At 42.0% G+C, this 25,851-nt stretch overlaps 1 protein-coding gene across 3 annotated transcripts in view; it reads right to left on the reverse strand.

Annotated features, from left to right (window-relative positions):
* Positions 1-25,851, reverse strand: part of LOC122548976 (phospholipid-transporting ATPase ID) — a 272,266-nt gene that overhangs the window by 175,723 nt on the left and 70,692 nt on the right. For 2 of the 3 annotated variants that reach the window (XM_043688030.2, XM_087989438.1), the window contains exons 6-8: positions 18,916-18,977; positions 11,922-11,994; positions 10,171-10,241 (exon numbers count right to left, since the gene is read on the reverse strand). In XM_043688030.2, the coding sequence (XP_043543965.2) occupies positions 10,171-10,241; positions 11,922-11,994; positions 18,916-18,977 (206 nt within the window). Of the gene's footprint in view, positions 1-10,170; positions 10,242-11,921; positions 11,995-18,915; positions 18,978-25,851 lie in introns of those variants that run through there. The other variant, XM_043688038.2, reaches the window with a different exon arrangement.

Below are 25,851 nucleotides of genomic sequence, written 5' to 3' on the forward strand. Positions count from 1 at the left end.
TGAGGGATCCAAGAAGTGGGAAAATCTACCAATCATTGTCCATCAATCTACCTCATCAAACTAAATGCTGGAGCTCCATCCCTAACAGCATTGTGCCTGTACCTACACCAGATGGACTGTAACAATCAAAAGAGACACTTTAAAGCCACCTTCTCAAGGACACACTAGGGACAGATTACAAATGCTGGCCCAGCCAGCAATGACCACATCCTATGAATGAATTTTAAACATGCATTTGTCAAATGCCCCATTGGTAAGACAAAGAAACATAGGAAACAGCACCAGAAATAGGCCATTCAGCTCCTTGGAAGCGCTCCAACATTCAACAAGATCATGGCTGGTCTCACACCTCATAACCATTTTCCCACTAGTAAGCCTAACAGCAGCTAAATCCAGAATATAAAAGAGCTCTGACTGGAGGAACAGGCAAGCTATGTGAAAGAACCTAATTTAATTCAGCCTCAGGCCTGGAATGGGAGTGAGTCTGAGTTGTTGGGTGTGACTGCATGGGTCAGGAAGTCTACTGGGCAGATGAAGAGACAAAGCTGGAAGTTGGATCAGACACTCACTTGGTGAGGGGGTGAGGAGCCAAATTATCAAGCAGGTCAGGGGAACAGGTTGTGAGAGGTACAGGACTGCAAGCGAGTCAGGGAAACAACCTTCAGGATGAGCAATGGTTTTGGAGACAAGATGAGACTAACTCCATCACATGCAGGCAATGGTCCCCTGAATAGCCATAGTCAAGATGATGGAACACACCTACCAAACCCATGTAGCAAGCCTCCCAAACTTGTGCAATCTATGAATGAGGGAATAAGTGAGGGAGAGAGTAAATGAGGAAGAGAGGGGAAGGGAGAGAGAGAGGGAGTTAGTGTGAGCAGTTCAGGGGAGGCAATGGTCTAGCGGTATTAATTGATTGACTATTAATCCAGAGACCCAGGTAATGTTCTGGGGACTATTATTTAGTGTCCGAAAAATCCATCTTGTTCAATAATGACCTTTAGGGACGGAAACTGTTGTCTTTGTCTGGTTTGGCCTACATGTGACTCCAAAACCACAGTAATGCGGTTGACACTTAACTGCCCTCTGGACATTAAGGAATGAGCAATAAATGCTGGCTGAGACAGCAACGCTAGATCTTGTAAATGAATAGAAAGAAAAAGCAAGGAGTCGAGAGTACGGATGGATTAACAGTAAAGAGTGTAGTGTGGGGTGAAAGAAAGGGAGGGGCAAGTATGTGCATTTATGGGAGATAAATGTCTGTGTGTGGGGGCAGCAATGTGGAAGAATGAAGGGGGAGGGAGACATGGTAGTGAAAGTGTGTTTGAGCACTAACTCAGTGAGACTGATGCATTCCCACTTTGCCCTTCCTCCCCTCCTTGCATAAAATAGTCCTGAAAACGGGCTGGGAGAAGAAGAAAACCAAGGCTGAAAAGGCTGCCTACTTCTAATTCCTCTCTTCTGCAAGTACCATCTTGGAATATGTGCTACCAGAGGCAAAAGCAAGTAAATGCATCTACTTCACTTGTTCCTGGTCCCCTCCCCTTCATTGATGACTTGGCTTAATATGTCTCTTTCTATACCTGCTTATGAACTGAAAAGCCAAAAATAAGCTTTACTTGTATCTTTGCTTTGTATTTTTAAATGGTAATTTTTATTAATCACTAGTTTATTCAACAATTAATTTAATGCTTTGTAATTTCTAACAACATTCATGTTTGCTGTTATGTCAAATCATATTTTTCCAAACTTTGCTCAAACTACCCCACCTGCTCTCCCCTCTCCCTCTGAGTGAGAAAAAAATGAAATGTGGCTGACCATGGTACTGAGAACTGGGTGTCCTTTAAACTTGTGTTAAATCAACATTCCATATTTGGTATTTCCCATATAACATTAGACCTCATGTAACTTTATCACATTTGTAACTTACCTCTTGCAAATGTAAACAAATCTCTATATGAAAACAGGGAAAAGGCCATAAGAGTTATCAAGATCCTAATTCATAGAACCCCCACAGTGGAGGCAGGCCATTCAGCCTCATGAGTCCACACTGACCATGAAGAGCATCCCATTCAGACCCATACTTCTATCAAATCCCTGTAATCCTGCATTTCCCATGGCTAGTCCACCCAGTCTGCATATTCTTCAACACATAGGAAATTTACTATGGCCAATCCACCTGACCTGCACATCTTTGGACTGTGGGAGAAAACTCCGCAGACATAGGGAGAATGTGCAAACTCCACACTGTTGCCCAAGGCCAGAATCAAACCTGGGTCCCTTGCACTGTGAGGCAACAGTACTAACCACTGAGCCACTGTACCCTGCCCTCCCTCCCCACCCCGACCCTGACCGTGGTAATGGTTTGTCACTCTCCCCAATGTATTTTATGGAAACAGAAAGTTTTTGGCCTCAAGGAGGCGATGGCCTAATGGTATTATCCCCAGATAACTAATCTAGAAACTCAGCTAATGTTCTGAGGAACCCGGTTTGAATTTTAATACAATAGAAATATCCAGAATCAAGAATCCATGACTGATCATTAAACCATTGTCGATTATCTGGAAATTCAGGGAAGGAAATCTGCCATCCACAGCTGGTCTGGCCTACATGTGACTCCAGATTTTCTGAAACACCCTACTAAGCCAGTTGTATCAATTATTACAAAGTCTCAACAAAGAAATGTAACCGGATAGACCACATGTCAGCTGAAACTGCCCGGTCAATGTTGCAAAGTCCTCCTCACTAACATCTGGGGGCTAATACCAAAATTGGGAGAGCTGTCTCACAGACAAGTCAAGCAACAGCCTCATACAATCATATTCACAGAATCATATCTTACAATATCCCAGACATAACCATCACCATCCCTCGATATGTTGTAGCAATACAGATAAAGCAGAAGTGGTAGCCCTGTGGTATACAGTTGACTGGGAGTTGCAGTGGGAGTCCTCACATTGACTCCAATCCCAATGAAATATTATAGCTTCAGATTAAACATAGGTGTAGGAAACATCCTTCCTCGGCTGATGCATTAGCATTCCTCCATATTGACATGACTATGAGATCCTTGATTGGGATGGTGAACCTGAGCTAATCAGGGAGCCCTGACCGACAGACATAAACAGAAGACTCAGAAGGCCCCACAGTCAAGGGACTGGCTTTGATTTTCTGCAAAAACAAATTCACCCCATAAGCTCATATGTATGCGCATGAAGGGATGACAGATTGAGTGTGCATGTGAGTGTGTGCATGTGGGTGTGAGTGCACATGATTATGTGTGTGTGTAAGCTTGGCTAAGTGTATGTGTGAATGTGATGGGGCATGTGTAAGAGGGTGCATGTGTTGGTGTGAGTGAGGAGGGTGCATGTGTGTGAGAGAACTTGTGTACGAGGGAGGGTCTGCATGGGTGTGTTTGTGTGTGTATTGGGGGGATGGAGAGAGAGAAATGAGACAGAAAGAGAGAATATCGTGCAGTGGGGTCACTAAGGTCCCGGTCGAGGCCATTCCCATGGGTACCAAACTTTGCTATCAGCTTCTGTTCAGCCACACTGCGTCATTGCTTGTCTCGAAGTCCGCTTTGGAGGTTGATCACCCGAAGTTCTGAGGCCAAATGTCCTGGACTGCTGGAGTGTTCCCTGACTGGGAGGGAACACCCCTGCCTGATCATTGTTAAGCAGTGTCAATTCATCCATTGTCATAGCATCTGCTTGATCCTGCCAATGTACCATGCCTCAAGGCATCCTTGCCTGCAGCGTTTGAGGTAGACCAAGTTGGCCAAGTCACATGAGTACTCGACATGGTGGGAGGTGTCCCCACGTTTAATGGTTTTACCCGTGTCGATACTCTGACACATCTTGTAAAGGCTGCTATGGCAGGGTTGTACAATGTTGTTCTGAAGGCTGGGCAGTTTGCTACGAATCATAATCTGTTTAACGTTTGGTGGTTGTTTAAAGGCAAGAGGTGGAGCCGCAGCGAAGGTCTTGGTGAGATGGTCATCCTCATCGATAATGTGTTGCAGGCTGCAAAGAACATGGCTTGATCATTTGACACCTGGGAAGTGCTGAACAATGAAGGGTACCTTTTCTGTTGCAGCCTGTGTCTGTCTCCTGAGGAGGTCAATACAGTTTCTTGCTGTGGCATGTCAGAACTGGCGGTCAATGAGTTGAGCATTGTACACTGCTCTTATGAGGGCATCCTTGAGCATTTTCAATTGTCTGTCATGTTCCTCTTCATTCGAACAGATCCTGTTATGCAGAGGGCTTGTCCGTAGGGTATGGATGTTTTGATATGTTTTGGGTGGAAGCTAGAGAAGTGCAACATCGTGAGGTTATCTGGGTTTGGGGTAGAGTGAGGTACTGAGGTGCCTGCCCTTGATGGAGAATGTATCATGTATCTAAGAATGATACAGATACCAAAGCTTGGTCCATGGTAAGTCTGATGGTGGGATGAAACTCGTTGACTTCACTGTGTCGTTGTTTCAGTGACTCCTTACGATGGGTCCGGAGGAAGAAAATGTCAACAATATATCTGGTGTAGAGTGTTGCTTGGAGGTCCTGTGCAGAAAGGAAATCTTATTCGAACTTCTGCATGAAGATGTTGGCATATCGGGGTGCAATTCGTATATCTGGATGAAGAACTGGTTGTCAAAGGTGAAAACGTTGTGGTCGGATGAAGCAGATGAGTTGTAGAATGGAGCTCGGAGATTGGCAGTTGTTTGTATTGAGTACTGAGGCTGTTGCCCTGATGCCATCATCATGGGGAATGCCAGTGCAGAGTGCTGAAATGTCCATTGTAACGAGGAATGTTCCTTGTTCAACCAGTCTGTGGGTGCTGAGTTTCTCTACGAAATCTGTAGTGTCGTGACAGAAGCTGGGGTGAATTTGATTTTACAGAATTACATTTTATTTTGCTCCATGAATCCATGTAAAACTCTGTAGAACTGTGCAGAGGGTTTGTCATAGCATTGGGAGCAGTAGGCTTCACACCCACTGTTTAAAAGCTTGAGCTATCTTGAGAATGTAATTTAAAACAAGTTCTGGAATTTACATATCAAAGAACAGAAACCAGCATATTCATTATAAAAGATGAAAGTTTTAATCTAAGATTGTTTACTGTATCACATCTTCATGACACTGGACTCGTTTGGCTATAAATTCTATGAGCCTGCTCTTAACCTCCACAACCACCTGGTGAAGGAATGGCGCTCCGAAAGCTTCAAAATAAACCCACTGGACTATAATCTGGTGTTGTGTGATTTTTAACTTTGCCCACCCCAGTCCAACACTGGTACTTCCAAATCTTGAGTCAGATTCGTTCGATTTTCAAAGTAGGAATTTATAAACTATCATTGGAATTATAAAAAATCTTGACTGCCTACAGATTGTGTGCTTTTTGAACAAAATAGAATGAATCTGCAAATGCAAATTCACCCCTTTGACTTTCATGTGTGTGTGCATGCATGTGAAGGAGAGAAAAAGTGGGGGTGATGGTAAGAGAGGGTGTGTGTATACAGCTTGATAGAGTGTGTGCGTGTGATGGAGTATATGGCTATGCGCAAGTGTGTGCGTGTGTGTGCCTGAGAGAGAGTGTGTGTATGAGGGTCTGCGTGAATGTGTGAGTATGCAAGGGTGTGTGTGTGTGTGCTTGTGTGCCTCTGTGTGTGCGTGTGTGAGTGTATAGTGTAGTGGGGTCATCTATAGTGTGACATGAACCCAAGGTCCAGGTTGAGGCCATCCTCATGGGTACCGAACTTGGCTATCAGCCTCCTCTTGGCCACTCTGCGTTGTTGCAAATCCTGAAGTCTGCCTTGGAGGATGGGCACTGAAGATCCGAAGTTTAATGTCTCTGACCACTGAAGTGTTCCCCAACTGGGAGGGAATGTCCCTGTCTGGCACTTATTGCACAACAATTGTGTTTGCAGATACATTCTATTTTGTTCAAAATGCACACAATCTGTAGGTAGTCAATATTTTTTATAATCCATGTGACATTTTATAAATTCCTACTTTGAAAACAGGTCCAGTCTGACTCAAGATTGGAATACATACAGACTCTAATCTCACACCTTTAATGAATTGTCTAAGCTGAGATGTCACTTTTTTTTATAAAACCTTAAGTTATCTTGGGAATGTGACTTGAAAGAAGTTCAGGAATTTACATGTTGATGAAGCAAAACTTGCAACCCATTCTAAAAGCTGAAAGACTTAACAGCAATCTAGATATGTTCAATATATTGTATTAGTTGTATGACACTATGATCTTGTGCTATAAATTCTGTATCGTGTGATCCTACTCCACTAGCTACCTGATGAAACGTTCCGAAAGCTAGTGCTTCCAAGAACCGTGGTGAACAACAAAAAACTAATAGAAAGATGAAGCTCCTCATATATACACATTCTCAATGATAACAGATCCCAGATCACTAATACAAAAAATAAGGCTGATGTATTTACAACAAGCTTCATCCAAAAAGTCTGAGTGAATTATCCATCTCAACTTCCTCCTGAAGTCGCCAGGATTACAAATGCTAGTCATAGGCAGCATGGTGTCACACTGGTTAGCACTGCTGCCTCACAGTGCTAGAGACCCAGTTCAATTCCCACCTCAGGCAACTGTCTATGTGGATTTTGCACATTCTCCCCATGTCTGCGTGGGTTTGCTCCGGTTTCCTCCCACAGTCCAAAGATGTGCAAGTTAAGTGAATTGGCCGTGCTAAATTGCCCGTAGTGTTAGGTGAAGGGGTAAATGCAGGGGAATGGGTCTGGGTGGGTTGCTCTTTGGAGGGTTTGTGTGGACTTGTTGGGCCGAAGGGCCTGTTTCCACGCTGTAAGTAATCTAATCTGACCTAATTCAACTCACTCCACACATAATCAAAAACATCTGAAAGCACTGGGTACTGAAAGACTATAGGCCATAACATCATTCCTACATGACAATTGAGGACTTACACTCCAGATGTGTTCCAATGCAGCTACAATCCATCTACCTGGCAACGAGGACAATTGTCTAGATATGTCTTGTTCACAAAAAGCAGAATAAATCCAACCCAGTCAACTATCACCCCAGTCTACATTCAAATCTTCAGCAAAATGGTGAAAGGCATCATCAACAGCACTATCAAGAAGCTCTCACGCTGCATAACCTTGATGCTCAATGTGGGTTCTGCCAGGACTACAGCTCCTGACTTAATTACTGCCTTGGTCCAAAGCCCTGTGAAAGAATAAATGAACAAGTAGATAATAAAGAATGGCACCTTTAGGATTGCAGGAATTGGGACAGATCTTCAAAAAGCAAACAGGAGTTGAAATCTATCAATGGGAAAATCTGTAAATTATTGCACAATTTCAATGGATGCAGCCTTTGAGTGCTGAGTTACATTTTATGTCATCAAGCAATTTGATTAGGTTCTCAGCTGTCTATCTCCATTTAATAAACATTTTTCAAAGAACCTCATCTTTGACTAATAATAACAGACCAATTCTAAATGCGTGGCATTAGACTCCAGCTCCTGACTGTGCTTTGTAAATGACAGTCTGGCTTTGGGGCATTCAGGAAATGAGTCATGTGGTTTAGGAATCATAGTTTCTGACCTGCTTTTAATGCCATAGTATTGACACAGCAGTCAGTTCAATTTCTGGTGAATGCTAACCTCCAAGATGTTGATTGTGGGAGATTCAGTAATGGTAGCTAGTCAGATGGGCAGCACAGTGGCTCAGTGGTTAGCACTGCTGCCTCACAGCACCAGGGTCCCAGGTTCAATTCCAGCCTCAGGTGACTGTCTTTGTGGAGTTTGCACATTCTTCCCGTGTCTGCGTGGGTTTCCTCCGGGTGCTCCGGTTTCTTCCCACAGTACAAAGATGTGCAGGGCAGGTGAATTGACCATGCTAAATTGCCCATAGTGTTAGATGCATTAGTATGAGGGAAGTGGGTCTAGGTGGGTTACTCTTCGAAGGGTCGGTGTGGACTTGTTGGGCCGAAGGGCCTGTTTCCACACTGTAGGTAATCTAATCTAGCTCGAGGGACCTAGGGGTGCAGGTATGTAATTCTTTGAAGTTTGCATCAGATATAGACAGGGTGATTAAAAAGGCATTTGAGTATAAGAGTTAGGAAGTCATGTTGAGGTTGTACAGGATATTGGTGAGACCTCCTCTGGAAAACTGTGTCCAGTGCTGGTCACCCAGTTATAGGAAGGAAATTACCAAGCTGGAGAGTGTCCAGAAGTGATTTACCAGGATACTGCTTAGTATGGAAGGTTTGAATTATAAAGAAAGGCTGCATAAGCTTGGACTTTTTTTACTGGAGCGTAGGAAGTTGTGAGGTGATCTGATAGAAGTTTATGGAGAAGAAAGCTAAGTGGTCACTTAATAGAGGCATACAAGATGATCAGAGAATTAGGGTGGACAGTGAGAGCCTTTTTCCTCGGATGGTGAGGGCTAGCATGAGGGGATAAAGCTTTAAATTGATGTCTGATGTAGGTACATCACTCAGAGAGTAGTAAGGGCATGGAATGCCCTGCTTGCAACAGTAGTAGACTCGCCAATATTAAGAGTATTTAAATGGGCATTGGATAAACATATGCATGATAATGAAATAGTGTTGGTTAGATGGGCTTTCGATTGGTTTCACAGGTTGGCACAACATCGAGGGCCTGCACTGTGCTGTAATGTTCTATGAGAGTGTAGATAGAGTTGATGGTAGCTGTCCTTTCCTTTAGTTGAGGAATTTCAAGACTGGGGAACATATTTAAGGTAAGAGGAGAGAGATTTTAAAAAAGACATAAGAGGCAAAAAATTGTTACGCAGAGGATGATTCACATGTGGGATTAACTTCCTGTAAAAGTGGTGGATGTAGGTACAATTACAATGTTTAAAAGAAATTTGTACATGAATAGGAAATGTTTGGAAGAATATGGGCTAGGACAAGGCAGGTGACACTGGTTTAATTTGGGATTATGTTCGGCATGGACTGGTTAGACTGAAGGGTCTGTTTCCGTGCTGTATGACTCTATGACTATAGTCATTGCCTTGCACTTGTGTGGCGTGAATGTTATTTCTCATTTGTCAGTCCAAACCCGCATATTATTCAGGTTGAGCTGCATTTGGACATGGACAGCCTCAGTGTCTGAGTAGTCATGAATGATACATTGTGCCATCATCAGTGAATTTCCTCACTTCTGACCTTATGATGGAGGAAAGTCATTAACAAAGCAGCTGAAGATGGTTAGATCAAGGACATTATCCGAAAGAACATTTTCTGAACATTCCAAAAGAGATGTCGTGGAGCTAAGATGACGATGGAGAGCATACCTTTCTGAGGGCATCCTTCCTTCTAGCCTATCCACCTCTAATTGATTGAGCACCACTATTTTGTCCAGGAAATGTTGCCTGATGCCTATGCCTTAGCAGAGTGGCAACCTGAAAAATTTATGAAAATCTCTAACTCTGCACAGAGGGCATCAAAACATTTGAAGAACTTAGGAGCAATTTATTTTGAAGCAGATAGTTGACAGGACAAAGGAAGCCTGACCAAAGTTTGTATAAGCTTTTAAAAGAGAAGACAACAAAATATTTAGAAATGAGTCATATAAAGCTGAACATAATCAATGACTAGGAACAGTTCTAAATTGGTAACCTTTCAGAGGTCTGGTTCAGGTTATCAAATGGACCGTAAGAACAGGAAGTATCCATTTAGTCCCGCAAGACTATTCCTCCATTTTGTTAAGTTATGTCTGACCAATACTTGAACTACAATTATTTATCCTTATTGAGTCCTTGATACATTTACCTCGCAAAAAAGTCTTCAATTTCAATATCCTAATTGATTCTGCAGCAAACAGTTCAACTTTTTTTGACACGTCTTTTTTTCACTCCTAAATGGCCAAGCTTTAATGTTAAGATTATATCCCGTTGGTCCTGGATTCTTTATTCATAAAAAATATTTTTTCTGCATATATCCTATAAATTAGATAATAACTTTAAACAGCTGATGAGATAACCGATCTACTTTCTTAATTCCAGAGAACTGACTTCTTTCACTGTTGTAGAATTCAATATTTCTATGAAAAAACATGAAGAAATACATGAGATAAATTGCTTTAATACCAAATAAATCTTATTAAATTGCACTTCGGCATAGTAGGAAATGCTTTTAACTTTGAAATTTATTTACCCATCAAGCTCTGCTGTCTCTATGTAAGTCAAGCCGTATGGTTCACTGCTTGATAATAGTAGCATGTCTGCCTAAGTTGAAACACAAGTAATGAAGAACATAATATAATATGTATCACTAATTCTTCACAGGTATAGTAATGATTTATGCTTTAATAGGGCAGGAAATGAAAAAAAAGCATTAAACAATTGTGCTTTCATGGACCAAATATAATCATTCCAAGCATGAATTTGAACATATCCATTCAATTTCTAGATTTTTTTGGATGAATCATTACCTTCACTTTCCAAAACCAACCTTCATTGGTTCCTATCTGACAATCTCAACTGACTTAGAAAGAATGTTTGAAATACTTTGGCCAGGTCACAAAATTTAAGTTCAGATCAATGACCTTTCCTTGAAACTGGAAAAAAGTTAGAGACATACAGGTTTTAAGCAAGTTAACAATAAGGAAAATCGTGTGGGGAAAACAAAATGGAAGGTCTAAAAGAGATGACAGCATAAAGCAGAAAAATGAATACTTTTGCTTTGAACCATGAATCCTTTTGTCTTTTGTTCTTTTCCTTCTACCTCACTTTCTCTGTCAAATGTCCTCAACCTGAAATGCTGGGCAGAGATTTCCCAGGCAGGTGGAGATGGGCTCCAGAGCTCAAGATTGACAAAATCCCAGAAATGAATGTCAGGCCAGGATACGACACTACTCTGGCTTTCCAATGGGATGGATTGCAAGTCCAATCAGGAACCTGAGTCTTGGCTGAAAGCAACAAGGGTAATTTAAAAAGTCAAAAAGAGACTTTCAATCCAGAAAACTCTCTTTCCCAATAAAATATAGAGTTTAAAATTATCAGCGGGAATCAAAGGAAATATGTAAGGTTTTGGCACGGTAGATTCTGACAGCATTATCCCCCACTAGGGAAAATCTAAAATTAGTGGACACAATACACAAAAGAGGAATTTTTCTCAGAAGGTAATTCAAATTCTCTTCCTTAGTGAGGCTGAATCATTGAATATATTCAAGGTGGAGTTAGATAGATCTACAAGGGAGTCAAAAGTTAAGAGGGAACAGGCAAGAAATTGGGAGTTAAAGCTACAATTAAATCAGCTAGGATGCTACTGAGTAGCATCGAATGACTCAATGAATTCCTACTCCTATTGTTTATGGACTTATCATTTGAACTTATGAGCTGGAAGTAGTGCTTTGGGAGGGTAGGTGGGAATAACCTGGCAATAAGATTCAGAAGCTTCAACACTCAGTAAAAATAGAAAGAATGGCAACACATTAAACAAATGTTACTCAACAATATTTCAGGAAGAGGAGAAAGTGAGGATTGCAGATGTTGGAGATCAGAGTCCAGAGTATGGTGCTGGATAAGCGCTGCAGGTCAGGTAGCATCCGAGGAGCAGGAGAATCAATGTTTCGGGTGTAAGCCCTTCATCAGGCATGAGGCCCCACCGGCCCACAAGCCTCATGCCTGATGAAGGGCTTATGCCCAAAATGTTAATTCTCCTGCTCCTCGGATGCTACTTGACCTGTTGTGCTTGTCTAGCACCACACTCTCGACTCAGCATTTCAGGAATAGTATATTTTTCATGACATTTCCCAGGCCATAAATTGGCAGATTTTTAAAAACAAATTTTCTCAATTTGCTGTGGTGGGATTGAAATTCAGGGCTCCAGGCTGCAAGGCCAGTTCCATCACCACCACTAAAATATTGAAGGGAGGGGAGGAGAAACTATAATTTGCTACTTACCGTCACAAAATGGTTATTTTCCATCCTAATTACATCGCCCACCTCAACATGCATCCATTTTCCTCTCTGCAACCTACAAGGAAATAAATGCCACTCGATACCATCAAAATGAAAAACATAATAGTGGATTGATAAAGGCTCTGAAGAGCAAAAGACAAAGAACAATATGCACAAGAATAGGCCCTTCAGTTCTCCAAGCCTGTGCCAACACATTTTGCCCTACCATACTAAAACTGCCTTCATTTACAGGATAAATGCCTCTTTTCCCTTCCTATTCATGTATTCATCCAGGTGCTTCTTGAATGCTGCTACTGTGTCTGCTTCCACCACTTCCTCTATCAATGCTTTCCAGGCACTCACCACTTTTTGTGTGAAAAACATGCCTCGCACATCTTAGAACATAGAGCATTACAGCGCAGTACAGGCCCTTCGGCCCTCGATGTTGCGCCGCCCTGTATTACTAATCTGAAGCCCATCCCACCTACACTATTCCATGTACATCCATATGCCTGTCCAATGACAACTTAAATGCACTTAAACTTGGCAAATCTACTACTGTTGCAGTCAAAGCATTCCATACCCTTACTACTCTCTGAGTAAAGAAACTACCTCTGACATCTGTCTTATACCTATCTCCCCTCACTTTAAAGTTGTGTCCCCTCGTGTTTGCCATTCCAATACTTGGAAAAAGGCTCTCCCTGTCCACCCTATCTAACCTTCTGATTATCTTGTATGTCTCTATTAAGTCATCTCTCAACCTTCTTCTCTCTAATGAGAACAGCCTCAAGGCCCTCAGCCTTTCCTCGTAAGACATTCCTTCCATACCAGGCAACGTCCTAGTAAATCTCCTCTGCACCCTTTCCAAAGCTTCCACTCCTTCTTATAATGCGGTGACCAGAACTGTACACAATACTCCAAGTGTGGCTGTACCAGGGCTTTGTACAGCTGCAGCATAACCTCCTGGTTCCAGAACTCAATCCCTCTATTAATAAAGGCCAAAACACTGTATGCCTTCTTAACAACCCTGTCAATCTGGGTGGCAACTTTCAAGGATCTGTGTACGTGGACACCGAGATCTCTCTGCTCATCTGCACTCCCAAGAATCTTACTATTAGCCCAGTACTTTGCATTCCCATTACTCCGTCCAAAGTGTATCACCTCACACCTGTCCACATTAAACTCCAGTTGCCACCTCTCAGCCCAGCTCTACATTCTATCTGTCTCTCTGCAACCTAATTCATCCTTCATCACTATCCACAACTCCACTGACCTTAGTGTCATCTGCAAATTTATTAACCCACCCTTCTAAGCCCTCATCCAGGTCATTTATAAAAATGACGAACAGCAGTGGACCCAACACCGGCCCTTGCGGTACGCCGCTAGTAACTTTACCCCTCATCCGTGCACCTTGAACCTGTGTCCCCAAGTAATTGACCCCTCCACCCTGGGAAAAAGCTCTACCATGCCATTCACAATCTTATAAATTTCTATCAGGTCGCCCCTCAACCTCCTGTATTCCAGTGAAAACAAACTCAGTCTATCCAATCTTTCTTGATACCTAAAATCCTCCACACTGGGCAATACCCTGGTAAACCTTTTCTGTACCCTCTTCAAAGCAAGCACATCTTTCTGGTAGTTTGGTGACCAGAACCGTATGCAATATTCCAAGTGTGGGCTAACTCAAGTTCTATAAAGCTGCAGCACAACTTGCCGATCAGTGCCCCTCCTACTGAAGTCAAGTGGGTCACAGGCCTTTTTTTACTACCATATCTCTGTGTGCTGCCATCTTCAGTGGTCTTTGTTCATGCTATTTTATGACACGGTTACTGTAATGTATGATACATAATATACTTCTGTTACAGAAATTCACACTTAACGAAAAAAGAACAAAGAGCAATACAGCACAGAAACAGGCCCTTCAGCCCACCAAGACTGTGCCAACACATGATGCCTGTCTCACGTCAAAAGCTTTTGACTCAGTGCAGTCCATAACTTTCTATTTCCTGCCTATTAACGGATCTGTCAAGATGTTTATTGAACATTGCTATTCTATGCAGGTCCACCACCTGCTCTGGCAGTGCATTCCAGGCACTGACTACCTTTTGTGTAAAAAGCTTGCCTCTCCCATCTCTTTCAAATTGACCCCCTTTACATTTACCCTATGTCCCCAAGTAATTGACATTTCTACCCGGGAAAAAGACTCTGACAATCTATTCTACTTATGCCTCTCATAATTTTATAAGTGAAAGCAAACCAAGTTTGCCCAATCTTTCCTCATAGCTCGTACCCTTCAATAAGCCAGAATCCTGGTAAACCATTTCTGACCAGAACTGTGCACAATATTTCAAATGTGGCCTAAATAAAGTTCTATACAGCTAAAATGTGACTTGCTTTTATACTCAATGCCCCAACCCATGAAGGCACTCATAATCATACACCTTCTTGATCGCCTTATTCACATGTGTTGGCACTTTCAGGGAACTGTGGGCCTGTTTGCCTCGTGCTACTAAACGTTTTGCCATTTACTGTATATTTCCCTCATGTATTAGTTCTTCCAAAATGCATCACCTCTCATTTGTCCAGATTAAACGCCATCTCTATTTCTCTACCCAAGTTTCTAGTCTATCCATTTACAGTCATACAGTCATAGAGATGTAGAGCACGGAAACAGACCCTTCAGTCCAACCCGTCTATGCCGACCAGATATCCCAACCCCATCCAGTCCCAACTCCCAGCACCAGGCCCATATCCCTCCAAACCCTTCCTATTCATATACCCATCCAGATGCCATTTAAATGTCACAATTGTACCAGCCTCCACCACTTCCTCTGGCAGCTCATTCTATACATGTACCACTCTTTGCATGAAAAGGTTGCCCCTTAGGTCTCTTTTATATCTTTCCTCCCTCTCACCCTAAACCTATGCCCTCTAGTTCTGAACTCCCCCTACCCAAGGAAAAGACTTTGCCTATTTACCCTATCCACACCCCTCATGGTTTTATAAACCTCTATAAGGCCATCCCTCAGCCTCCGATGCTCCAGGGAAAACAGCCCTAGCCTATTCAACCTCTCCCTATAGATCAAATCCTCCTATCCTGGCAATATCCTTATAAATCTTTTCTGAATCCTTTCAAGTTTCACAACATCTTTCCAATAGGAAGGAGACCAGAATTGCATGCAATATTCCAACATTGGCCTAACCAATGTTCTGTGCAGCTGCAACATGACCTCCCAACTCCTGTACTCAACACTCTAACCAATAAAGAAAAGCATACCAAATGCCTTGTTCACCATCCTATCTACCCACGACTCCACTTTCAAGGAGCTATAAACCTGCACTCCAAGGTCTCTTTGTTTAGCAACACTCCCTAGGATCTTACCATTAAGTGTATAAGTCCTGATAAGATTTGCTTTCCCAAAAACTATGTCCTTTAGGACCTGACCAGCTCGATCAGTCGTGCTGCTGCAGAGCCACTGCTGGTGAAATCCCCCTGTCCATCCTTGCCATCCTCAGTGGTTCCTCCACATGTTGTTCAATATGAAGGAGTACTGATTCATTTGTGGAGGTTGCATGTGGTAACCAGCAGGAGGTTCCCTTGCCCATGTTTAACCTGAAGACTTCATGAGGTCAAGGGTCAATGTTGAGGAATCCCAGGGAAACTTACTTCTGGCTGCATACCATCTTTGTTTGGTCTGTCCTACCGGCAGGACCAGACATATTCAGGGATGGTGATCACGGTGTTGTGATGTATGATTCTGTGAATATGACTATGTCAGACTGTTGCTTGACTAATTTGTGAGAAAGCTCCCTCAACTTGACACTATCTCCCAGATGTTAGTGAGGAGAATTTTGCAGGATCAGCAGGACTTTGTCTTTTCCAGTGTCCAGTTTGATGTTATGTAGTTCGTCTAGTTTCATTCCTTTGAGAGTTTATCACAATTCTGGTTTGCTGGGCTATTTCAAAACATGTCAGCCAGCTCAGGTAACCTTCCCTGAAGGAAGGTTATTAGTAAACCAGATGAGTTTTTCCAAGAAACGACAAAGGTTTCATGGTCATCGATAATTGCAATATATTTCCAAGCCTGAATGGGAGTGGCTTGGAGGGGAACCTGCATGTGGTGGTATTGCCATGTAAAGTATTATCCTTGTCCTCCAAGATAGTATTGGTTATGGGTTTGGAAAGTACTGTCGAAGGAACCTTGGTGAATATCTGTCGTGCATCTTCTAGACACACACACAATGCTGATGATCGGAGGCAATAAAATGTGTCCCAATGGAAGTTTAGCATCGCCTTTTGATAGGGAAGATGTGTCATTACTTTCATTGCAGATGGTCATGTCAACATGTGGCAAATGCTACAACAGTCCCAGTGAAAAAAATATATATACACAGAAGCACAGATAACATACAGGCAATGAATGTATGTCACTCAAATGTCCTCAAAATCTCTTCTTCTTACTGTGTTTGCCAATACAACTAAATACTGCCCTTCTATCCACAACCGATGTGGAGGCAACCTGCTGATTGCTATGACTTAGCAATTGTGATGTCTTGAGTGGGCATTCTCTGTGGGCTTAAAGCCTAGAGGACCCTGGACTGGACCAGAACCTCCAGCAAGACATCTGAACCTTGGGGCCAGTGTCGCCTGATCTGGGCAGTGAAGTGATAGTGACACAGGCCTCAGCAATGTTGCATGGCCCTTTTAATAGCAAAGATACACAAACATTACTTTTGTGCACCTACAATGCTGAAATATCATCCTACAAAATATTTAACTCAGTTCAAGTTTGGACAGGAACTAAGAAGGTGTTCCAAGTGAAGGAAGAAAAGCTAAAATGGCATTTGTTAGGAATTGTTTATTTAACAAGGACTTACATTTTGACCATTACTAAAATTATTTTTAAAAAGTGCGCAGGATTTTAGAATGATAGAGCACGGAAACAGACTCTTCTGTCCAATTCATCATGCCAACCAAATATCCTCAGTTAATTACTCCCATTTGCCAGCATTTGGCCCATATCCTTCTAAACCCTTCCAATTCATATACTCCTCCAGATGCATACAGAACTGGAAATTCAGAACACAAATTCAAATCCCACAATCATAAAATGTGAAAAGGAAGTTTTTAAAATAACAATTTAGAGTCATAAAAAAAAGATTTTTATGGAAATCAAAATGTTTCATGTTCATAAACTTGCCATCCTGACTGAATCCAGTATTATTAGTTAGACAGTATTAACTGTCAATTCACTACTAACTGACAGTAATTTCAATACGGTGAGAATACATCATCAATACATGCAAATGTATGTGCACAATACATTAAAAATGATTTCTACAAACAGGAAATGCGAAACTTCTGTCTCTTTTAAAAGCGATATTGATCTCTAACAGCTCTACAAATGTGATTTATTTGCACCTTCTTTTAGATTCAAGTTTTTATTTAATAAACCAAATCAACAAACTTTTACATACATAAACTCTGGTGCCAAATCCAAATTAATGTATGTGAGAAGAACACCCATCTTTTTATTCAGTTCAAGAACACGGAATTTGTACATAACACAGCAACAATGCTCAACAAATTTTAAAAAAGGAAAACTTCAACACCAGTCTGAGTATGTCTTTCCCTCTCTGCTTTGATCGATGTATGGGAGTCATAGGAACATGGGAACAGGAGCAGGCCATTCAGTGCTTTGAGCCTGATCCATCATTCAATGAGATCATGTCTGATCTGTGGCCTAACTCCAACTTTGGTCTACATCCCTGAATAACCTTGCTTAAAAAAAAATCTATTTCAGATTTAAAATTACCAACTGGCCTAGCATCCACTGCTGTTTGTGGAAGAGAGTTCCAAACATCAATCACTCTTTGTATGTAGAAGTGCTTCCGAACATCTCCTCTGAAAGGTTTGACCCTAGTTTGCAGACTATGCTCCCTAGTTCTAGAATCCCAAACCAATGGAAATAACTAACTTTTCTGTCTTTTCTTATTAATATCGTGAAGACTTTGATCAGATTACACCTTTGGATGAACTTTGAAGAACCTCGGGCTCGATGTCAAAGCATTACTGGTTGAAATACAAGGTGACTTTTCAGTCTAAACATGCCTGGATTCAAAAACTGGTCTGCATCACAGTCTGAACACGAAGGAAAAATGGGCATGTGTTTAATTCCCCATTAATTTTCTGACTGCTAATTAAGTATAAGGATAAAAAAATACTGCTGCCTTTTATTATCAAATTGTTTTTCAAAAGCAGTTTTATGATTTTATAGCCAGTGACAAGTAGCATAAATCTTCTATTTTCCCCGTAGTTTATGCTGAAGCCTTCCCAGTATTTTGCTGCATTGGTTGTATGCACAACTCAGTGGACTGGTTGGTTACATTCGATATACAGCAGTCCAATGGTTTGGCAATGTTTACGATGCCAATTTGTTGCAAGCAGTAAGAGAGAGTGGTATTCTGCATCAAGCAACAATGAAGTACAATGCCTCATCTCACCCCAACTCCTAGAAACCCATTTCCTAATGTCTTGTACATCCAGTAGTAGATGCTGCTGTTGCTATGCTACTGAGGGCCCCTTAGAGCAATGCTTGCACTCAAGGTGGGAAGTTTGGTTGTTCTACCAATAGGATAAAGTGAGGACTGCAGATGCTGGAGATCAGAGCTGAAAATGTGTTGCTGGAAAAGCGCAGCAGGTCAGGCAGCATCCAAGGAGCAGGTCTCCTGCCTGCTGCCTGACCTGCTGCGCTTTTCCAGCAACACATTTTCAGCTCTGGTTCTACCAATAGCTTGGGACAGGAACAGCCAATAGCTGGTAGGCATTACCAGGGATGCACCCTAACAGTGAAGTGGCTCGAATTGTGAACATGAACAGCAGCTAGGTCCTGGCACTTTGAACAGGTAACAGCCAAGGAGGGGAGGAATTTGGAAAAGAATTAAAAAGTAATTTGAAGAATGTTATTAATTTGAAGAATACAAGGGTGTGACTTACTTCCCATCCTTCAGAATCGTAACTTCCCGATTGTTGACTTGGTTGTCACTTCTGTAACGATGCTGGAAAATTAACCAAATTATAAAATTATTTAAGTTCAGACAGAATTGTTATCTAACTGGACATCACATAACAATTTGTATTCATGTTATGCAAAATGATGCTTTCTGACTCTTACATGCCTCAATAAAATTAATGCACATTTTCCCTCAATAAGAGCCTATTAGGTGTATTTTCAGCATGGGAGCATGTAAACTAGGTTGTGCGGCTAGTCCACCACCTTCCCAGCCAACCCTTTAAGCTCACCCACAAAATATTGATGATGGAAGAGCATCGAGATCAGCAGTTAACCCACATTTAGGTAAATAACTAAGAATTAATATATCTGATTCAAAACTCAACTGGCCCCAATATTACCCAACCCTTGCCAATAAATAGTTGGAATGGGAAGATTTAAATATTAAAAAGGCAATCCACTCAGTAGGTATAACACCTCCTGATCCATGAAGGTGCAAATCGCTTCAAAACTAAGCAGCTCTACTGTGAAGCGGAACTGTGGCAGCAGAGGAAAGAGAAGCAAATACAGTGATGCAAATTCCATTTTCCCAAGCAACAATGAACCACTGCAGAAATATTTGTTGATTAAAATTGGGGTCCTCAGTCATCTAAAGACTCATCAAACCTGAGAGATGCCTTCCTCAATTCCAAGGGACTGCTGATTCTGACAGTCTTTAACCAGGTCGTGTGGGATAACTCCATCCTACCTCCCAATCCTGTAATTTTCAGCCCCTGGTCTCAATTAATTGGACAGACAAATTTGATCAGCCAACACTAACATTTTAAAAGATAAATAATCTAAACTAATTTTATAGTTGTCTGGGAGCAATTAAATGAGGTCAGCTCAAATTGTAAACTACTTCCCTTTTGCCATTTTAATATAAAAATAGTAAGTAGAACATTGAACTTCAGAGGGCATAAAACAGAAAGATTAACCACTTGTTACCCAACTAAAGTTAATAGGAAGCAAAATGAGTCAGGGAGAATAATGGATAGATGATCCATTCACTGGAGCATGCTCAAGTTGAAAATTCTGTCCAATGATTCTTGCGTTGAGCTGAAAACAAATGCCTTAGAGGCAGCAGATTGGATTTTCTTGACATAAGAATTTGTGTAAGTCCCCTTCAATCGAAAGGTTAGTTAGTTACAATGTTTTCATTACTGACATGGGAAACAATAAGTCAGAGAAACATTATATTTTCTGCTCTATTACACATATATTTTTGGTAACAATCAGTCTTCATTAGCCAGTAATGACAACCACTCCTGTAGAATGTGTCACAGAAAATATGTCATACTACTTTGGTTCAAAGTATGATCCAATTAAACATAAGAACATTAAAATAGGAGCAAGAGAAAGCCATTCAGCCCCTCTAGTCTGCCCCACCATCCTATAAGATCATGGCTCCAGGTTTCAACTCTTTCATGACAGCTCCTCATAGCCCTCAATTTCTTGATGTTTCAAAAAGCTTCTACATCGTCTTTAAATACTTTGAGTGAACTAGCCTCCACAACTCTCTGGGGTACAGAATTCCAGACATTCACTACCCTCTGGTAAAATAAATCCTTTCACATCTGCTTTAAATGAATATTATCTCATTCCGTGACTATGTGCTCCAGTTTGAGATCCCCCACTAATTGAAGCATCTTTTCAACATCTAACCTGGCAAGATCTCTGAGAATCATGGATGTTTCAACAAGATCAACTTTCATTTTTCCAATCAATATTGCAGAACTTAGCTGGGAACTTGCTTTTTCAATCATATGTGATATGTGATGAGGTTAAAATTAATAAGAGATCCAATAGTTAACAGCCCTCAGGGAGTAGTGATCGCAACATAATAAGATTTCAAATGCAGTTCCAGGGAGAGCGAGTCTGGTCTAAAATCAGTGTCCTCAACTTAAATAAGGGTAATTACAGAGGTATGAGTCTAAAATGTCTAAAATGAGCTAGGAAAATAGATTAAGGGGAAGGTCAGGAGATGAGTAGTGGCAAAACATTAAACAAATGTTTCATAACACACAGCAAACACTTATTTCAATCAAGAAGTAGAATCGATGAGAAGAACAATGAACTAATTGGTCAGCAAAGGTGTTTGAGGATAGTATCCAGTTAAATCCTAAGGCATAAAAAAGCCTAATGTGTTTATTTGTTCTTGATAAGTAAACCTTTTCGTCCCATGAATCAGTCTAGTCAATCTATTTTGAACTGCCTGTGAGCAAGATGACAACAGAGCAGGAGAGCTGCATGTGGTCTCATCTGATCACATCTGCTTTCTTTCTTTTTTTCTTTCCTTTTGCTTCTATTCTTTTTCGGTCTTGTTTTTCTTTTCTTATCTTTTAACCTTGCTGTGGCAGGTTGGTCAGCAACTTCTGCATGGCCAGGATAGCAGGCGATGTGCAGAGTGGCAGATGCAGCCTCTTCTCATGCTTGGAGGCAGGAGCAGCAAGGACGTCCTCCCAGCTTTTGGGGCTGATGGCACTGGCAGCAAGGAAGTCCTACCCATGTTCAGGGCCGGTGGCAGCAGCAACGTAAGCAAAGCTCCTCCACCAACTGGGGAGGTAGCATTGATGGCAGCAGGATCATGTTATGCCCAGAGCAGGTATTTTTGGACATTGACAGCAGCAGAGCCAGAGACACCAGGTTGCGATCACGATAGGCCCTGAGAGGGGACTTCTGGTTATCGACAAAGCAGCGGCAGCAGCAAAGCTGGGGACTCCTGGTTGTGGGGGGAATGTGGGTTCAGCGGTGTCAACGAGGTGGTGAGATGGCAAGTGATGAAGAGATGGTGGCTAAAGTGTGGCAACTCCCATGTGGGTGGGTGTGGCACAGGCAGCGGCGAAGTGGTAGAGATCTCTCTTCCAGTTCCTACAGGCTAAGTGCCGGCGTGAACTGGGTTGGAACAACTGTTCTTCTGAATTTATTATTTATTTACTTTTCTAATTTATTCGCATGATCTTTTCTTTATTTTACTAATTTCTTTTTCCTAATAATTTATTCTTAAGAATCTGTACCTAGGTACCTTTGTACCTAAGATGGCACCCTAATGTGATGACTTGTAAACTTTTCACCATACTTATTTGAGTACATGTGACAATAGAGCTAATTCAATTCAATGTTAGTATATTCTTTCTTCAATACAAGGTCCACAACTGCACACAGTACATTAGTTGCTTTGAACCAACACCCTGTATATTTGTAACAAGACTTCTTCCATGTTTAAATTCAAAACCTGAGCAATAAAGACAAAAAACCCGTTTTCCTTAATTACTTGTTGTACCTGCATGCTAATGTTTTGTGCTTCATGCACAAAATTACCCAGATCTTTCTGTACTGCACTTTTTTGGAGTGTCTCTCTTTTTAAATAAAAATTTGCTTTTGATTCTTCTTACCAAAGTGACCCTGAAGCTTCCTAATTAAACTACATCAACCAAGTCTTTGTCTACTAAAACAACCTATCTATAAGCCATTGCAGATTCCTTGTCATCTCAGTATAACATTCTTTCCCACCTATTTTTGTATCATAAGCAAATATGAACACAATCCACACTGACCCTCCTCCATATCACTAATACGGAGAGGGAAAAATTGGCCCTAAGACTAACCATGTGGAACTCCAAGGGTTAATTCTTCTGAACCTGGAAAAGACCCATTAGTTTCAACTCCTTGTCTTCTATATCAACCAATCCTCATCCGTGATATCCCCAATACCATTAGCTGCTATTTTGTGCAATAACCTTTTTATGCGGCATCTTAATAAATTATTTCTGAAAGTACAAATTCACAATATCTACTTATTCACCTTTATCAACTCTAATTGTTTCAGCCTCAAAGAACTCTAGAAAATTTGTCATTTTCATTTCACAAAAGAGTATTGACTGTGTTTGATGATATCAGCCTTTTCTAAATGTCCCATTATTTCCTATTTCCCATTTAGAGAGGTTTTAAGGAAAAAATATTTTCAGTCAGAGAACAGTGGGAATTTGGAATGCACTGCCTGAGAGGGTAATTGAAGCAGAAATCCTCACAGCATTTTTAAAAAAAGTACTTGGATGAGCATTTGAAATGTCATAACATTCAAGGTTGTGGGCCAAGTGTTGGAAAGTGGAATTGTGTAGATTTAAAGTCGTTTTCGTTGAGCGGGATTCAAGATGGCAGGGACCCAGTAGGTTTGCTTTGCTGAGCTCTGCACCAGAACCCAGACAAATTGGAGAACTCACCCTCCCTTCACTGTCCAATTTGTTAAAAATAACTATTTCCCGACCCTTAGAACTACTTAGCACCAGTTCTGAACAGTTTGATGCAGGTAAAAGATAACTAAGGGGAAAGGAGCACGGGGCTCACATCAGGCAGCGAGTCCCCTGCAGCAACGGACGCATCCGTGACTGCAGTGTCAGCCTCCGGGCCACCCAGAAGACTCAACTGCTGAGCAGAGCCTGATCTCTGAGTTCGCAAAACTCCAAGAGAAGATCGACTCGTCGATGGAAGAGACCCGGGCCAGCTTGGAATCAATCTTGATCATGACCTGGAGATCCAGCGTCTCGGGCAGCGTGTCGGGGGGGGGGGGGGGGGTTACGGCGGAGCAACCGGCCGCCGCTTCTGAGACTGCAGCTGAATCCTCAGCGGACAGGCCCTGGAATGTCGAGTGTGGGCCTTGGAGGAACAGGTCGACGACTTCGAAAATCGAGGCTCCCACAGTTTCTAAGGCTGAAACTGTGGGGGTGGGGGTAGTGGGGGTCAAGTGGGCTCAGAAGGTCACAATCCGCAGGCCCGGATTGAACCAACTGCCTCCTCCCCCCACCCCCATCGATCCTAGTGTAACTCCAGAATTATAGAAACAAATAAATGATGCTGGAAGCCTCTAGAACGCTATGGTATATAAAGGATCATGAATCATGCTTTTTCAGAACTTTTTCCCGGTCGTGATTCGCAAGAGGAAGACCGTTGATGTGGTAAAATTGCGGCTGAGGTACCTGAAAACCCAGTATTCTGTTAGATATCCGGCCGGCCGGGGGAGGGGAGAGGTTTTTTTTGCTGTTCTACCAGGAGTCCCTAGGATTACAGTATGGTGGGGGTGGGTTGGGTGCCCACTTTTAAATTTTTGTCATACGATATTGGTAATTTTTTTTCCTTACTTTGTGTTGTCTGGGGCAAGGGACATGTTTTTTTGTCCCATCGGCCTTTTTAACTTGGTACTGTTCTGCAGAATAGGGAATTTCTGAACATGCGGTAGTGTATATGGAGGTCAAGGCCAGAAGTGGTGGGGCGGGGATAGGCTATATCCTTATTGAATGTAGATTTTAAAATCCTGTAGAAAATGCTAGCGTTAAGGCTGGAGAAGGTATTGCCTTTTATTGTAAAGAAGGACCAGACAGGTTTTATTAAGGGTCGTAGGTCTACCAATAACATTAAAAGAGTATTAAATATGGCCCAAATATGTCAGCAAAGAACAATCCTGGGTTTGGTAGTCTCCCTGGATGCAGAGAAGCATTTCATCGGGTGGGTTGGCCATACATTTTTTATGTCATGGAACAGTTTGGTCTTGGAGATGCTTTTACCAATTGGGTGGCAGCGCTATATAGTGATCTGAAAGCAGCGGTGCTCACAAATAGCATAAGGTCAGATAGTTTTAGTGTCGGCAGGGGCTGCCGTCAAGGGTGCCCTCTACTATTTCCATTGGTGATCAAGCCGCTGGCGGAAGCCATTCGGACAGATTCCAATATAACTGCCCAGGATGCAGGGTCAGGCAGGCATAAAATTACCCTCTATGTGGATGATGTCTTCTCTTTTTAACCGATCCAATGACATCTGTGCCCCGCTCAATACAAGTGATTAATTTATTTGGTTTGTTTTCACGGTATAAAATGAATTTCATGAAATCAGTGGCCATGTCTGTGGGGGGTCTTACTAGTATATCCAACTTAGGGGATGGAATCCGTTTCCCCTTCTGCTGGGGACAGGGAGGTTTTCTGTAATTCATAAAGTCAGGAAGTATGGGATACAGGGAGGTTTGGCTATCTGGACTCAGAATTGGCAGGCTGACAGAATGCATAAAGTGGTTGTAGATGGGAAGTATTCTGCCTGGAGTGGGGTCCCATAGGACTCTGTTCTTGGGCCTCTGCTCTTAGTATTTTTTATAAATGACTTGGGTGAGGAGGTTGAGGAGTGGATTAGTAAATTTGCAGATAACACTAAGGTTGGAGGTGTCATCGATAGTATAAAGGGCTACTGCATTTTTCAGCGCGACATAGACAGGATGCAGAGCTGGGCAGAGAAATGGCAGTTGGAGTTCAACCTGGATAAGTGGCAATTGGATAGGTACATGGATAGGACAAATGTTCGGCACAACATCGTGGGCCGAAGGACCTGTTCTGTGCTGTATTGTTCTATGTTCTAAATGCAAAGTGATGCATTTTGGAAGGTCGAACTCGAATGCTGAACATAGGATTAAAGATAGGATTCTGAGGAACAGAGGGATCTGGGTGTGAAAGTACATAGATCCCTCAAAGTTGCCACCCAAGTGGATAGGGTTGTTAAGAAAGCATATGGTGTTTTGGCTTTCATTAACAGGGGGATCGAGTTTAAGAGCCGCAAGGTTTTGCTACAGCTCTACAAGTTCCTGCTGAGATCACACTTGGAATATTGTGTCTAGTTCTGGTCGCCCTACTATAGGAAAGATACAGAGGCTTTGGAGAGGGTGCAAAGAAGGTTTACTAGGATGCTGCCTGGACTGGCGGGCTTACCTTATGAAGAAAGGTTGAATAAGCTTGGACTTTTCTCTCTGGAGAGAAGGAGGAAGAGAGGAGACCTGATCGAGGTGTACAAAATAATGAGAGGAATAGATAGAGTCAATACCCAGAGACGTTTCCCCAGGGCAG

This window comes from Chiloscyllium plagiosum, unplaced genomic scaffold (assembly GCF_037043375.1).
Source record: "Chiloscyllium plagiosum isolate Xiang-an unplaced genomic scaffold, Cpla_swu_hap1 HiC_scaffold_1, whole genome shotgun sequence".
Lineage (NCBI taxonomy): Eukaryota > Metazoa > Chordata > Chondrichthyes > Orectolobiformes > Hemiscylliidae > Chiloscyllium > Chiloscyllium plagiosum.